This window comes from Lontra canadensis, unplaced genomic scaffold (genome assembly GCF_010015895.1).
Source record: "Lontra canadensis isolate GAN:19392208 unplaced genomic scaffold, GSC_riverotter_1.0 scaffold167, whole genome shotgun sequence".
Lineage (NCBI taxonomy): Eukaryota > Metazoa > Chordata > Mammalia > Carnivora > Mustelidae > Lontra > Lontra canadensis.
In genome coordinates this window covers 1,028,633-1,046,073 of record NW_022631161.1, presented here as the reverse complement: position 1 = coordinate 1,046,073, position 17,441 = coordinate 1,028,633, and the positions used below count along the sequence as shown (strand labels likewise).

Sequence of the window (17,441 nt, the reverse complement as noted above, 5' to 3'; positions counted from 1 at the left end):
CTTATAATACACCTGGTAATTTAATAAAAAATAATTTAATGCCCCGTATAACCAATATACCCAAGAATAACTTTATTTAATCATACTAGTGGGTAATGTTAGAATAGTGGTATAAAATATGTATCTGGGGAAAATAGGTATTTGTTTTCATTCTCCCCGGCTGTAAAGCCTGACATCTAATATCTATTTATTATTCATCTTTCTAGATTTCTAAGGATGCATTTGCTACTTAATAATTATGAAAAGCTACAAAGGACACCTGGTAATGTCATACCAGTTTGAAGATGAAGAAATGCTCCCAAAGACACAATAAAGAGACTGTTCCAGAAGTGATATGGGAAGAGCTAAAGATACGGTTGCCAGTTTCCTTAGTGACCAAAAAATTACTGATTTAATGTACACACCCCGCACAGAGTTGAAGCTATAATGACATAATCTCTTCCTTACTTCCACTTCTCCTTCCCGACCTGCCCAACCACAACCACCTCCCACTACTGTCTCATGTGGTCACTCCCATTCTCACCCCTCGTACAGCCTCACGCTCTCCTCCTCTCTTATAGTTAGCTCTCGTTACTTGTCCCTGGCCCAGCAAACGGCAAGCCCTACATCTCTGGTGCAGAGAGAAGAGCTACACCATGGTAGCCCAGCTAAGTGCCAGCTTTCCTACCAGAACCTTCCGAACATCATTCCCTAATGAGTATCCCTTCTCGGAATGTCTACAGCACTTACACACCAATTCAAAGCCCATGTTCAATCATTCATTGCTTGCAACAGGTGCCCTAGTTATTCCGACATTTACATCCTGAGTATCCAAGTGTCCTTTCATCTCCTTGACCACCGATCCCATTTCTTCCACTTGATCTGGCTCCAATGGCACCAATTCAGTTTAAAACAGCCCTAAATCCCTTTAAGTTTATGCAAAGTTTTGTGAAAAAATGGTTTTTGAAGAAACAGAATGTGGCTTTCATCGTATTCTCAAACGACCACAGAAGACAAAATGCTGTCAAATAATGAATGGGTGCCCATTATTTATACAAAAAATATTTGTTAACTTAAAGACTGTCCTTCATCACACAGCAAGAGTCAACTCTGCTGAACACTAACGAAAAGTTCTACTTCTCTGAAAGAGGCTAAAAAACAAAAACAAAAACAAAACAAAACAAAAAACTCTCGACTTACCGTGTATAGAAATTCAAGCCTTGGAAACTATTCCGCTTTTCTTATCTAAAGCAGATTCCTTTTATAATTTCAGTAACCCAAGAATAATAAAGAAGCACTGTTGGGTTTTCTGAACAATGAAACCACCAAGCCTTTTCTGTCCTTTTAGTGCCTTAATAAAATTAATTTCACTATGAGGCTTTAATTAAACATAAATATGGGTGCATTCTTAAGAAATTGATAAGAAACAGGGACGGGAAAAATACTGAAAGGCAAAAACTAATCTCAGGAAAAAAAAAAAGTGTCCTTTCTGTCACCTGATTCCACAGTGCAGAAAAAAATACCAATCTTAATTCTTTCTGGCTCATGAAATTAGATTTCTATTTGCCTGCAAACATAAATCCTGCAGAAGTTCTTGTATCAAGCATATCAAAATTAGCATCAAAAACCACATAGACTTATGAATAATTTGCCATCCTTACTGATTCTCCCTCACAGAGGACCGTCAGAGTATGATGTATTCTCTTCTGTACCTGCATGCTTTGTCTTCTGGCCACTGCCAGGAAGACTCTTTGGGGACTCACACAAACAAAGTAGGATTTCTCATCTTTACAGTTACCTTTTGTTTCTTAAATCAGTCCTCGCATGCTCACAGACTCTGTCTACTGATTTTATCTCCTCCATCGGAAAACAAATTATTCATGCCAAACAAAAGAGATTAAGCCAGCCACCCTTCCTAAAATGCTGTATTTTTGCCTATCCACTAAAACTGGCTTAAAATGATCTGTTTTCAAGCAATGCAGCTTGATTTTCTTTCCGGAAAGAGAAAAATGTGATGAAAATTTGCCTTTTAGTTCTTTTTATCCTGCTTGCCAAGGCCTTAATGAAACTCTTCACTTCTGAGCTAGGCAGTCTCTTTAAGCCCTGGCCAACAAAGCAAACAGGGAAAATACAATCTTACCTGATTAAGAGAGGTGGTGTCTCTAAGCACAGCATCGGGAGGTCTATTAGGCACGGCTACAGCTACCTGAAATCAAAACACATCACATGTTAAATACTAACCAAGTAAGAGTTACTCTTAAATACTAACAAAGTAAGAGTTACTCTCTTTACTCAAATGGGTATATTTGATGAACAACCCTGCTTCAGTGTAATAAAATTGGCAAGTTAGATAAAAAAGCTTTTAAAAACATTTCCTGCTCAGGAAATAACATTTAAAGTGTCCTAACTGCTAGCCTCATCTGTGTGGTGATTTCCCTGAAATGACCCTGTTTAATGAAAGGAATTATACAACCGGATCCATTCTCTAGGTCAGAAGGGAGAAAGAGGTGAAGACTGTTTTCCCAGGGCAAAAGGTGATAATAACTATAAGAATTAGACAAACAACTCACGCCTATATTGATTTCATCTTTAAATGTACTTTACTAAGGGTTCGGGTCTCTCAGTCAGCTGTGATCCTTGGATGTGTGGATTAACATTCTTCATCAAAGTATTCTTTCCATCATTTTGCCGGTTTCTTCCTCTCTCTCCTCTCTCACTTGAACTCCCACTACACACACATTGCTGTACTGGAGGTATCCCGCATTTCCCTGAAGTTCTTCATTCTTTTTCTTTTCTTCCACTTTCTTCTCTTTTATTCTTGAGACTAATGTAGGTAGGTAGGTAGGTAGACAGATGGACAAAGAGAAAGACAGATCTTCAAACTTTCTGGTTCCTTCTTCTGAGAGTTCAAATCTATTGTTGAGCACTCTAGAAAATCCTTCCTTTCCTTCATTGTACTTTCAGCTCTGGGACTTGTTTTGTTTCCACTACCTGATTTCTCTTTCTTGATTTTCTCTCTTGGTGGAGTCACTGCATCGCACATGATTTCCTTCAACATGCTCTCCTTTAGTTCTCTGAACACATTTGGAATAGCTGCTTAGAAGTCCTCATCTGTGAAGACCTCTCAAAGGCAGTTTCTATGGACCGTTTTGTTCTGGTTTTATTTTCCTGTCTCTGGATCATGTGCTCCTATTTCTTGCATGTCTTGTAATTTTCTGTTGATGATTGGACATTTTAGATGACTTGTTAGGGCAACTCCAGACACTGACCTCCTTTCTCATCGGCAGGCTTGCAGTTACGGTTAACTTGTTTATCTGTGTAGTGCCTTGACTAGACTGTTCTGGCTAGGTCTCCGCCCCTCCACCGTGAGCAGCCTCTGCTGGTGCTCCTGAGAGGTGAAGCTTAGGGCAAGAACACAGTCACCCTGGAGGAGAGCAGTGTTAGTGGGGCTCTCTGTGACTGTCTCCCTCGTTGAGGATCATACCCAACCGTTAGCTCCACTAAGTGCCGGATGATTGCTCTAATATTTTCAACAGTACCATGGGGCATAAACTGCTCTAAAGTCAGGCCTCCTCACAGGGCTAGCCTCTGAAGCCCAGCTTTGAGGTTTGTTACGATCCCATGAGGGCTCTCCTTAGCGGTCTCTCCATGGTTCTCTCTAGTAAACTTCCAGCTGGGCTAGTTGTTAGCTTCCTGCTCTCATGGAGCTGCCAGACTCCGCCTGATACATGTTTACCACAAACATAACCTAGTTTTCTGTGGGCACCCTTACTTTTGAATTTCCAAATACTCTGTTCCGTGATGAATCAGTTTCCTTGGGAAGCATTTCTTCGATCTCTTACCATGACAGCCTGCTATACCTCCGGGCAAAAGTGCTCCTCCACTGCAGTCAGAGGAGGGGCAAGGAGATTGGCCCACTTACTGCCAAGTGACAGCTTCACTTTACAACAAGTGGGGTTGGCAGGGCCAGTGGCTAGTGGTCTCCCAGCCTTCCTCTTCCAGCATCAAATCGTCACCCTATGAGCAAGCTGGGGCAAGAGGGAGTGGGGCCTGAGTCTTTTCAGCCTACCACAGGTAGAGCAGAGTTTCCACTCTGTAGGTGGGAGCTGGGGAGAGGATAAGAATCGCCTAACTCTGAACTACTTCGACCTGAAAGGGAGCTTCAGCAACATAAGCTGGGGGTGGCGACAGGGGACGAAAAACCAGTAACCTCCTCCTGGGAAGAAGGCATCGCCCTATTCTGGGAACTGGGGCAGAGGGATCGTGTGTTTTGGCTGCACACGCCTGGAGGGGAGCTTGCATCATGCGGGGAACCAGGGGATGAGGGAGAAAGGCCAGAGCTGTGGCTTAAACACCATAGGTTCTCACCGTTCTTATCAAGATAAAGAGTTCCTTGAATAAACATTTCTTCATTTGTATATGTCCTGTGGACAATTCCCAGACACTTCAAATGTTTGTTTGTTTTAATTTTTACCAGTCACAATGGTTTCACTGGGGAGAGGGTCCAGGGAACTCCTCACACCACCGTTCCAGAAGCAGTTTCTCCATATTGCTTTAAGTACACTTCATTTACTCCAGAATATTTATTATAGTATAATCTTATAACCTCAAACACATCAGAGTTGCCCAGGTTAAATGAGTGTCAAATCCAAGTTATAAAACATTTTTAGAAAAAAATGTTTTTAGATAGAATCTGAGAACTAAAGAGTACTAGAACTGTCTTACATGAAAGAAGTGCTTAAGTCATTAAACGAATAAAGATTTTATTTTATACAAAGATCACATACATGCATTGGGTTTTTCTAAAGACTTCTGGGTGCTGCAAAATTTGTGTAAGAAAGTAAAAATATTCCCATAATCATCTCAGGTACATTATACTTACATCAACCAGATTTTTCTATATATAACACATATTATCATTCAAAATACACACACATAAACAGTATTTCCAATCCAAGGAACACATTCTGATCCAAAGAAGTATGAATTACTGAGAATACACTCTATGAAATTATACCTATGAAAATATGTGTAGTTTGCACATATAGTAATATGTGTATTCAATATAAATGAATACACTTAAATACACATTTATTTCGCTTATAAGGCCAGAGCCTACCTTAGCTTTGTCTGATGTCCGTTTTCCACCAATGCCTCCAGAGCCAACAACAAAAATAGAGAACTGATTGTAACACACGAGCTCCTCCTCAAAGTAAGAATAGACTGAAAAGCAAATAAAAGAAAAAATAAAGTTATTCTCAAAAGACATAGACTAGTTCAACAATATATGATCAGCTATTCCTTTAAAATTTCCAAAAACAAAATCCAGTTACTGAAAGGCATATAATTTAAGATGCCCAAGTTTGGTTTACAAAACATGATTTTAATTCATTCACTACCAGTATCTGGAAGGCAGAGTGAAGACATCTTCACAAATCCTCTCTTCATTATAAAACAGCCGTTTCTCTCACCTCTTCTTAAACCTCCCCAACTGCCTATCATATCTCAACACTCTCCACCTAGAACGCTTCCAAAATTCAAGCAGGTATCCACACTCTCAAACATTTGCACATTCTGCCAAAGGACTCAACAAGAGTCTGGAATATAAAAGAAATTGTGAGAATGAAGGTCTAAGCTTCAGGGCGACAGAATCATGGGCATTTTCCTCACCATTCTATTCCCAGCAATCAGAAGAGTACCTGGGACTGAAAAGGCACCTAGTAAATATGAAATTAACAGTAAATTAATGAATATATGACATGACTGATCAAGTCAGTGAATAAGTAATGAATGAATATAGGACAACTGTCCTTCTTTCCACTGACAATTTCCCAGTGAGAATTTGAATACAGTCTTGTGTCTCCAGCTCTAGGAAACTAGAAATATGACTCTGAATGGCAGACTAAGAAAAAAATCTAATTATAACAAAAAAACAAGGAAGGTCATGGCAATTTGTATTTAAAATAAGATTTTTCTCTTCATTACACAGGAAACTGGATATCTCATTTCATATATACTTTGTCTACAATTTCTAATACGTTATTATCCATTACCAAGCTGCAGTTAAATCAATGGAGTAGGTCAAGAGAAAAAAAGTCAACATGAAAGCTAAGGTCACGGCAGAACTTCTGTTTTGTGGTATGTTACATATTGGGTAGGACGGGGAGGAGAGTCAAAGAAAACAAGGAGAATTAAAGCCAAATGATACCCAACTTCAGGAATGATAAGAAAACATAAAAACCTACAACAGAAAAAGGAGGACAATGAGAAAGAGGAAGAGAGAGAACAGACATAAGATGAAACTCTACGAGCTAACACAAACAATGTAGCAAAATATTTAAGAGCATCAAAAACGTTCCCGGCATATGATTCAGTAAAAACAAGATAAGGTCCTCAACAGTGTACACAGTAAAACCTATTATCTAGTTAGAACAAAAACAATGAAGCCTATATGCTAACTATCAGACAATACTAAACTTCCACAATAATTTACAAATTTTTTCACAATAAAGATCTATTTCTTACCTTCTTAAACTTTAGAATAATTTGATTTTAAGTGATGTATCTTTAGCTGATGTTTAATTACTAGCATTTCAACATTTATTTAAACTACCATAACCTTTTTTCTCCCCACTGCAAAGAAAATGTGGCTCCAGCGTTTAAGTCCCAGTTGAGTTCAACAGGCCTGAATGTGCAATGTTAGGAACCTAACTACCATTTATGATAATGACTCAGAGGTCAAGTGCGTTCCAAGTTCCAAAGAGCTAACAAAGACAAGAATATTTACAGTATAGGCTAATTATCAACTGATGGCTGTCGGTGTGCTCCTTCTGGCCAAGTTCATATACCAGAGAGCTGAGTTCCCACCATGCGCTACATTCAACCCACATCTCTCAGCTCTGCGCTTCGTTGGAAACTCCCATCTTCCCACCCCTACCCCAACCCACTCTTTCTCCCCACCTTCGCTTCTTTTCTAAGACCTTATAAATTTTTAGAATGCTTATCTCGCTTTCTCACAAACTGGAAGATGAACACAAACCTACCCATCACTTTCTAGGGTGAGGTACTACATTACATATGAGACCTATCAATCTAACAATATTATGAAAAGAACCAGAAGTGAGTTACCATCCACAAGAACTACTAGCCCGGATCCTTTATCTAGGACATCAGCAATGACTGCTTCACATCTTAAGTTTCCTAAAATGAAAAGCAAAATAAATAAATAGACTCTTGAAGATCATCAACTTACTACATTCAAATAGGAGAGAACATAACATAATTTACACTGTGAGTTCAGCAAAACTATAAAGTTGAAATAATTTTCAATTCAATGCTGAGTAATTCAATGTTAAAAGGAAACAGAATACCTAAGTCGCTACGTTTGCAACAAGTAGCAACATAATAAAGATCAAACTTTCAATACCCAGAAAATCTACAGACCAGCACATCCTGAACTACATAGAAAATAAAGTTCTATTAGGTTTCTCGTACTCAATGTAATGCTTTTTTTTTTTCACCCCCAGGAGGGGGTCACTCAACCTCTGACAGTACCACCATGCCTAACAAGTGAGCCACTGAGAGACACAGAGACACTTCAGTGTCCTGACGCTTGTGGCCCTATGTCTCATCGCCCGCCAGGTTTGAAGGGAAGACCATGAACAGCAGTTGTACCATGGTTTCCTACAGTTTAAAGAGGTTCTAAAACATTCGGGTCTCGGATTTTGAATATCCATATTTACTAATTTACTAAGGTAAACTTTAACACTTGCCTAAAGAAAATGTACAGAAGCTACTGAAGAAAAATAATTCATGAGAAACATCACTTGACACTAGAGAGGTACAAGAAATTGAGAGAAATGTTTTTCACACCTTCCTATTTGTATCTCTATTCAGTCATAATCATTTCTTCAAAGATTTTGTTTACTTTTGAGAGAGAGCACACAAATGAGAAAGCAAAGAGCAGAGGGAGAGGGAAAGAGAAGCTCAAGGAGACTCCCCGTTTTGCTGAAAGACTGATACAGGGCTCGATCCCAGAACCCTGAGATCACACCTGAGATGAAATCAAGAGGTGATGCTCAACGAACAGAGCCATGCACCCCTGTTGTAATCATTTTCCAATATATACCTTCATCTCTCTCTTAAAACCCCTTAGGCAGAAATCCCTAAAGGCAGAAATCTATCTCACACATTTCTGCTTTCCTCATCACCCAAGTTCCAAGCGAACCCATATTAGGCTGGCTGCACCACAGAGGGACCCTTCTGGCCTCTGCCCCTGCCACCAGGGCTGCCACCTCACTGCACGCACGTAACACACGCATGCACACAAAACCTTCCTGGCTGGGATCCGTATTTTATTTTAAATAACAGGAAGGGGCACCTGGATGGCTCAGTGGGTTAAGAGTCTGACTCTTGATTTCGGCTCAAGCCATGATCTCAGGGTCGTGAGATCGAGTCCCATGTCAGGCTCCATGCTGGGCATGGAGCCTGCCTGAGAGTCTCTCTCTCTCTCTCTGCCCTTCTCCCCTCCTAAAAAAAATAAAAAATAACAAAATGAAATAAAATAACAGTAAAAGAATACAATGTAGTAACAGACTGTTTTAGGATGTAGCCTGGTTAGAGAATTCATCTAAAACTGAAAACTATGCCTTGCACATGGCAGGTGACCAGCGGATACTTGATGAAGGCGGCTGTCGTGCACTGGACACTGCCTCACAGAAAACGTGGGCTGTAATACACTGCAATAAAGCTTTTCGGCTTGCAGCAGTAAGAATCTCACAACACTTTTAGTAAAATAAAAAGATCTGGGGAAACATTAAAGGAGGAGTCCAGCTACCTGCTGACCTCTACATTATATAATGTGAAATGATAAACATTTTTTTAATTATACCATCTTATATGGTCAGTATTTAATTAGACGACATGCTGACATTAGAGCAGTGAAACAAACCAAATTGGTCAAATTACAGTGGAAGAATGAGAAAAGCAGCTTAACTGAACTAGTCAGATACTACTGAGAAAAAGAAATTCATTACTAAGGCAGATGTGATTTTATTTACTGTAAAAGAAAATAGGAAAAAGTTAATTGCAAGAAATTCAGTCTGTATCTTTTAATGTGGTTTGCTTAATGAAAATCACTACCAACACAAACACCTGAGAAAGGAATCAAAAACTATATTCATAGGAATCACAGTGGATTACACACAATTATTAGGTTTAGAATACACATACTTTTAGAAAAGACTTTTTTCCATTGCTAATAACACATACATCAGTGGAGATAAACTGTCAGTACTCTGCAGTAATTTATTAATAAAGACCATAACAGGACAAAGTTTAAGGTCACCTAAACAGCTACTCCTTCGCATCAATCTACTCTAACGGCTGACAGGCACATCAGCACTTTGCCGTATGATTTATTTAAGCCATTTATTTAAGTCATTCTGTGCCCGCTTCACACAATGGTTTGGAAGGTTAGTCAGGAAATAAAATGAGGGTATGATTAAGAAATCAGTGTATCATGAACTCACCTGCTCTGGGAAGTGGTTTATATAACTCCAAGTATTGCTCCCCGTGGAGAACCTATGGCAGAGTAAACACAAGTTTATGAGCCGACTTTCCTGTCTCACAGGTTCTGCTGTGAATACAGCTAATCACAAGTGATATTTCACACACTCATGTCATTACTTCCCCCAAATTATCTGTCTCAGTTTCGCTTCTACTTCTTAAGCATATGATGCAAAATTAATCAGTCTCCCAATCTAAAGACTGTCAGATCTTTTGAAGCAGAAAAGGTATCTTTGCGGTTTTTTTTGGCATTCATGACTCTTTGTTGACTGATAATTATGGATTGTTTGCCAATACAAACACTAAGCTAGACTATATTTCTAGTGCTTATCACTGTGTCTGGAATATACTGGGTATTTAATAACTATCTGTTGAATAAAAATGAACAAACTGGCCATGCGAGTAAAGTAATTTCAAATCACACATACCACATACAAACGACTCAATAAAACACAAAAGTAAACCTTACAACCACGTTCAAAGTAAAAAACTATCAATATCAACATGTCCTCGGTGAAATATCTTATAAATTATCTATTTCTATAGAGACAGCCATAGATATATGTTTATCTATAAGGTACATCTTATAAATTATCTATTAGTAGATACCAAGGACACTGTGAAGCTTGATAGCCACATAACCTCAATGGATGGAAACAAGAATACATGAATACGGGTAGGAAAGTAATAGGACAGGAAAAACAAAACCCAATCAACATGTTCAAGTGACCACACCCACTGGCATGGGATGGCTTTAATTTCGTGTCTTTCTCCAAACCCAGAAGGGAATAAATGGGACAAATGCGGGACAGTCCACTGTATCACAAAGCCTGGAGGCTTGAAGCTGGGAAGACGGGGGTTTCGATTCAAGATGGCTATTCTTCCTTGCCAGAGATTCTGAACACCATTTATGACTATTCCAACTCCTTCCAACTCAGAAGGAGTATTTTGCAGAAATTTGAAACATTTGCTTTAATTGTTTGTACTTCAATTATCCAAACAGAACTGGATGCCGCAAAGACCATGGGACAGAGACTAAAACAACAAACTACTTGTATATATATCTCTTGCCTCCTTCCCAACTTCATCAGATGCTCAAATAAAAATCAGTTTTCACGGGGTGCCTGGGTGGGTTTGTGGGTTAAGCCTCTGCCTTCAGCTCAGGTCATGATCTCAGGGTCCTGGGATCCAGCCCCGCATCGAGCTCTCTGCTCAGCAGGAAGCCTGTTTCCCCTCCCTCTCTGCCTGCCTCTCTGCCTACTTGTGACCTGTCAAATAAATAAAATCTTTTTTAAAAAATCCGTTTTCACAGATTCAGAGCAGCAATGGGCTAATCGACCCTCTAGTAAATGGGTCCTCTAATTATCAAAGTCAAAGGAATGGGCTCATAGCTCTATGAATGATTCAAGAGTTATCCCTGGGCTCAGTACCCGAACCTTACTGCAAGAAATGAAACCTACCCCACCTCAAGAACTTTCTCACAGTTGTTCAACTCCTTCCTTCCTGAAACAATCTATTCACTTTGCTTCTCAAATACCACATCCACCTGAGCTCATCATCAGAGCTCATCCCTCACCAGTCATTCCTTTTCAGTCTCTCCGGCTAATTCTTCCACATGTCCTCACCCTCTCGACACTTGGGAGTTCCTGAGCTAAGGCTCTTCTCTACTTACACTCCTACCTTACACAATTTCATCTAGTCTTGTGTCTTTACACATCAATCGAAGTCTAAGAACCCCAGCAACACCTCTCCCCCACATTCAAGACTCATATATTCAACTGCCCATTGTAGACCTCCACTTGGATGAGTCATAGAAACTCAGATCCGTCCAAAACCAACTCTTGATCATCCCCACCTTAAAGTAATTGCATGTATCTATCTTATGATACACAATGTGTTATATGTAATTACTACACATATTAAACATATTACATGTAATTATAAATAATGTATAGAGACATATATGCACATATATCATCCAAGTTATAAAAACCTTCATCCTTGTCTCCTTTTTCCTTTCCCTCACATCCAGCCTTTTGTATAAATTATAGAAGAGACTCCTAACAGGTTTCTCTGCTTCTGCTGGGCTCCCACATCATCTACAGAGTAGCAGAAATGAGCCTGTGAGTGAACACAGGCAGATCCTATCACTCCTCCATTCAAAGCACTACAAACCATGATAAGCTGAAATCCTAATGACTACAAGGTCCTCTTCTCCTACCACTGTCCTCTGGCTCCTCCCACAGCTATACTGGCCCCCTTCCTGTTTCCAGAATAAGCCAAGCATGCACCTGCCTCAGGGCCTTCCACATTTGTTCTCTCTGCCTCAAATCCTCTTCCCAGATCATGACCTGAGTTGCTCCTTCACCAGTATCATCAGATAAGAATTATCACCCCCATTTTATAGACATGGAAACTGAATCTTAGTGAAGTTCTTTACCCTTGGTCAAACAGCAAGTAAACGGCAGAGAGAGAATTAAGAACATTATGCCATAGCCGGGGGACCTTAATGCTCTTTTATTCTTTTTGCTTGCCCCTTCAACTAACTCTCTTCTCTTATGCTTAAAGAAAAATCCAAAGAGATTTAAAGTCTTTATTCCTGTATCAAGCACCCCAGTTTTATTAATACACATACGTGTGTACACACATGCCGGTGTGCATGTGCACGCGCACGCGCACGCGCGCGCACACACACACACACAATGTGAGAGAGATCAGTCATATTTAAAGAAACCAAAAAAAGCAAAATAAAGATTTCTTATTATGTATACCTTCTCCAAGTTGACCGAAAGCCCAGGAATCTCTGATAATTTTCCACCTACTATAGGTTTCTGAGCTATAATAACTCCAAAGGTAGGCAAACAGGAGAAATCGATGCTTCCTTCATATATAAATTTCCTATCTTTCGGTTCCTTGATCGATGCCCCCACTCCAAGGGCATACATAATAGTTTCCAATTCCGTGTAAGCAGAGGAAAAGGAAGGAAGTTTATGGCTAATGGCTCCAGCCTATGAGAGAGGTTGAGAAAATTATTTTCTCATTAATATTTCTGTCCAATGCTTAACATTTTAATTTTTTCAAAACTACTAACTGCTTGCATGCCATACCTATTTTACTTTCAAAGAGATGTGAATAGAATGCCCGGTTGGTGAAATCCATGGGGTTTCTTAACTGTTTCATTAGACTTTATTTTAATAAAAAGCAATCAGAAAATGTGTAGAAAAGGACTTCATTTACAGATAAGTACTTTTGCATTGTTTGCTTCTTACCAACAGTATGTCTCATTCTCAAATTTCCTACATCTGATAGTAAGAAGCCCTACTGATTCAGCAACAGTTAGCCACTCAAAAATACAAAAAAATTAATCATTATTATGAATGTGTCATAAACAGGGATAGTGAACTGCCCTATAAGAGATACTGTATAAAATTCACTGTAAAGAGATGAGCCAAACACTGCATAATGCTGTGCTGTACTGTTGTACATAAGACTGCCTCTTAATGGTTTTAGCAAAATTGCAATTTTACCTTCAGTTCCTTGCTAGGAATGTCCCTTATCTCATTGACATTGTATTTTTTTACTTAGTTATGATATGTCTAGCTAACATGTGAAATATATATTAGGTTAAAAAAGAATGACGTCCAATTGTCAATCATGTTCATTCTGAAACGGGAGTCATTTCAAATAAGGGTTGGAAGCTAAGAATGCTTTTTATATTTTTAAGGAATGGTTAAAAAAGGAAAAACAGGAAGAATATGTGACAGAAATAGTATGTGGTCCATAAAGCCCAAAACACTTATTATCTGGCCTTTTCCTGAAAAAGTTTACCAGCCCCTATTCTAAAGTAAAATCGTATTTATAACCCGATCATATTCTCAGGGTTAAAATGAGATGGTTAACTTTATCACTATGTCTTCCCTGAGTCACAAACTTCCAAAATCAAATTCATCAAATGATTTATTTCTATTTACACAATACAATTTTTTTGTTTAAAGGCTAAATATGCGAGATAGTAAATCAGCAAACTTCACACAAGCTATAACCACACTTCTATTAGAATTTCTGACATAATGGGAGGCTATGCGCAGCCATGTTGAAATAGTTCCAATGTACAATCTATCGATGCTTTCCCTAAAGAAGGGAAAAAAAAAAGGCCCCAAAGAGACACTGAAACAGACATCTTTTTCTAAAAAGTTAGAAAAATGGTAACTAAAGTAGGCTTATTAACAACAGTACCAATAAAGGGCAGGGAGGGAAGATACTTGTCTAATTATACTAAAGAAGTAAAAGCCAAAAATATAAATAAAAAAATTTTTTAAAAAGAAGTAAAAGTTACACAGGCTACATCTTAGCCTTATGTCTATTCAAATTCTGTAACTATTCAGCACATATTTTATGAAAAGTTTCATTGTCACTTATCTTTCCTATTTAACAATAAATTAGCAGCTTGGGAAAAAATATTTTTCGTATCACAGGAGAGAAACAAAGAAAAAGAGAATCTTCAGAAAAAGCATAGGCTTCTCCCCCCAACTTACAAAAGCTGATGTAGCTGTTGATGCTGCCTGACTCGTAGGATTGCTCGACACTCCTCCCTCTGAATCTATTTTATTTAGAACTCCAATTATACCGCCAATTGATTCTAAAAAAAAATAATAATAGCAACAATGATGCTTTTGTTAAAGATGTGACTAAGAAAAGCTACCATGTGCTCAATAATCACTCCTCTACCACAGAACTGAATACGAAAGGTCAGGCTCTTATAGGAAAGCACTGTCAAAGACTTTGAAACAGACCAAGGGTAACTGGGGGTTTTCAGCGGAGAACAAGGCACCATCCAGCATCCTCGTCCTGGATTGTGATTCTAAGGACGTTCTAAGCTTTGCAATGTCTTTGATGGATTTTACAACTCCGCAGACTGGGACCCTTGTCCAGAGACATGCAGTCTTTGGTGAAGGAAAAGCTAGTTTCTGTTCTCTCCCCACCACAGCCCACTCCTCCGGGATGGAACAATGCCAAGATTACCCTTGAGCCCACCCCCCACCCCCATCTCAAGCAACGGCTTTGAAGACGGTACTAAAAAATCTTCCAAGGAAAACCATCACCATGACCACAGATTCCAGACAGGGTTCGGAAGCTGCAATTCTGGGGTCAAAAAGGTTAAGAAAGGAGTTTCACGGGGCATCCACATAGGCCAGAAGATTCCAAAGACTCTGGGACCTTTCTAACAAACATTAGCGCTCTGGGCCTCCTTCCAAACTTAGACCAAAACTCTAAGCAAACCACAGAATGCAATGTGATCAGGGATACTAGTGGGGAGGCTTTGAGCCACTGAATCCTCCTCTCACCACCCCACTCGGACTGCTACCAGAGGGAGGCCTGTAACTGAAAGTCACCTTGCCACAGGCTTAGGGCACCACATCAGACACAGGCAGCCTTCGTTAACTCGGCTCAGACACCGAGCAAGCTTGGCCAGTCACTGCAGTTGTCTGGGGATTAGTTGTGTTGTCTGGAAGATGAGAATGGTTCTACAGAAAATGTGAGATTTTTCTTCTAACTGTACTTCAAATACTTACAGGTATTTTTTTCATTTATAATTATGCGATTCATTTAGTTAGTTTTTTCTTTATAATACTTTTAAGGCAATAAAGTGGAACTTGGACATCAAAAGAAAGTTTTTAATATATTTCTTCCTTCTTTCATTCATTTTCATCAATGGGTAACTATTAGTCACAGGCTAAATTTATCTCCAACATCAAACTATGGAATACAGCAAATGCTACCATCAACAACATAACAATCATGTTATCATCTGATTGAGAAAGAGCACAATGAAAATTTCAGTGAGCGTACCCGCAGGCAGGAAAGCGTCAGGAAGGAGGGGGGTGGAAAAACCCAGAATAGTACATTTTTCAGATATATTCTCCTAACAAACACTGAATACAAAACAACTAAAAGAAAAAAAAGATTTCTCTGTAAAATAACTCTGAATCATTATCTTTTCCAGAAAAGTCCTTTGAACATCATACACTATATGCATATATGTGAGTTATACTATAAAAAAATGTGACTTTTACTGGCTGTCTATTCCTATGGAGACCACAGATGTAATTCATGGTAACAATCATTTACTGAATCCTCTCTGAGTTCAGCACCAATACAAAAGCAGTGCTTACAAGACACAGTCTCTGCCTCCCAAGGAACACACTGTGCAGTTAAGAAACCACATACTATGAAACAAAAGCAGCTCTGATGAGATGCTAAGTGGTCAGAGTTGAGCTGAGGGAGAGATCAGTATAGCCTGAAATATCTGGGGGTGGTGTGGTGAACATCCCAGGCTTGAGCTTAGATTTCTAAAGAAGCACTAAAATTAGAGAGGTGATAAGGGGAGGAAGGGGCCTTTGAGAAGGGCAGAGAAACAGCAGCAAAGGCAAAGCACTAAAACAAAGGGAAATCTACTCACAAGACAGAAATGAGCTAAGCCTAAACAAAACTGGCCTAAATGACCTTTTAGGGCAATAGAGAAAAACCCGGTAAGGTAAGGAGGATATGGTTCGGTACCAGAAGACTCTGAAATGAGCCATCAGACAAGGAGCAAACACATGGAGCATGGAAGGGTGAACACCTCATCCCATCCCCCACCCAGATGCCTGCCAAAAACACAGGATTATGAGAAGCCAGGAAAACGGACAAGAGGGTTGGCATACATATCTTAAATGTGAGGAGGTCTAACAGCTACCAGAGTAGAAAATGTGCTCTAGTTAAAACAGAAGACAATTCCATAAGAGCGGAGAACACTCTATTGCCTCCGGTTCCCCAGCCAGGAGTGAAGGGACGTGGGCCCCTACCTTGAATTCTCTGCGGCTTGGTGGCATTATCAAAGTCACAGACCTGCTTCCAGTTGGCCCTCACAGCCTCAGGAGTCATTGGCTGATTCTTCTGTCTCACAATGGCTCCAAGAGCCCGCTCCCAGCGTACTGTTCACAGAAACAAAACAAAGACACCAAGCACAGAGTTTAAGAGGGACACAGAAAGTAAAATTCACCTGAGCCCTTTGAATTTTTTTCTTTTTTAACTTCAAGAAAAAGGAAATTCAGGGGGAAAAATAGATTCTAATATCTGAAGAGTTTTATTACAAGCCCTTTAAATGTATTTTTCTTGAAATAACAAACCCATTAGGATAATGTAAATTAAAAATATATATATTTAAAGCTGAAGGGAAAAACCTCTCCTCCGACTCTGCCAGACACTACTAAAGGTAGAATTAAGGCTGACTCAGAAAAATTGAAATTATATATAATCACACCAAGAGACTGACTTCATGACCCCAGATAACTCGGGTAATATACTTCCAGATAACAGAATAGAGCTTTGTTTAAACAACAAAGTGAGGACAGGTGGTGGTAACAGGTCAAAGACTCCGGATAACCTAATTAATACATCACACAGCCCCAGATAATTCTCCCTTGCTCCCCTTTGCTCTTGCTCCCTCACCATAGGAAGTCAACTAGAATAGGGCGGATGCACAAAAATCATTATTGCTGCATAAGTTCTATGAGGAGAATTTTTAATACCATTTTCTTCTCAAAAAGCCCAAGGAATAAAACACCCACTAGTAACCTTATTTAAACATAATGGTCAGACTTTGATGATTATTAAACTGAAGATCCGTTTCAGGGAATGACTGAAAAGCCTGCTTCTAGAGCTTTCCCACTAATAAAGTCCCAGAAAGAGCTTTTATTTCAACAACTGATTTTTTTTTCTTAAGTGGTATCCTGAGACACTTATATTGAGTAATACTCACGTAGTATACATTACTGTAATAACTGAAGAGAATGGTCATTAATGATGAGAATATTGATACTCTATGTTATAACGATACCCTCCAATAATGATCA

General features: G+C 39.3%; 1 protein-coding gene across 1 annotated transcript in view; it reads right to left on the bottom strand.

The window, feature by feature from the left end:
• The window catches only part of HSD17B4 (hydroxysteroid 17-beta dehydrogenase 4), an 81,228-nt gene that overhangs the window by 25,674 nt on the left and 38,113 nt on the right, over nucleotides 1-17,441 (bottom strand). Inside the window, exons 11-17 of the mRNA XM_032845611.1 lie at nucleotides 16,392-16,520; nucleotides 14,082-14,185; nucleotides 12,318-12,554; nucleotides 9,510-9,561; nucleotides 7,108-7,179; nucleotides 5,099-5,202; nucleotides 2,120-2,185 (exon numbers count right to left, since the gene is read on the bottom strand). Of these exons, the coding sequence (XP_032701502.1) occupies nucleotides 2,120-2,185; nucleotides 5,099-5,202; nucleotides 7,108-7,179; nucleotides 9,510-9,561; nucleotides 12,318-12,554; nucleotides 14,082-14,185; nucleotides 16,392-16,520 (764 nt within the window). The remainder of the gene's footprint in view (nucleotides 1-2,119; nucleotides 2,186-5,098; nucleotides 5,203-7,107; nucleotides 7,180-9,509; nucleotides 9,562-12,317; nucleotides 12,555-14,081; nucleotides 14,186-16,391; nucleotides 16,521-17,441) is intronic.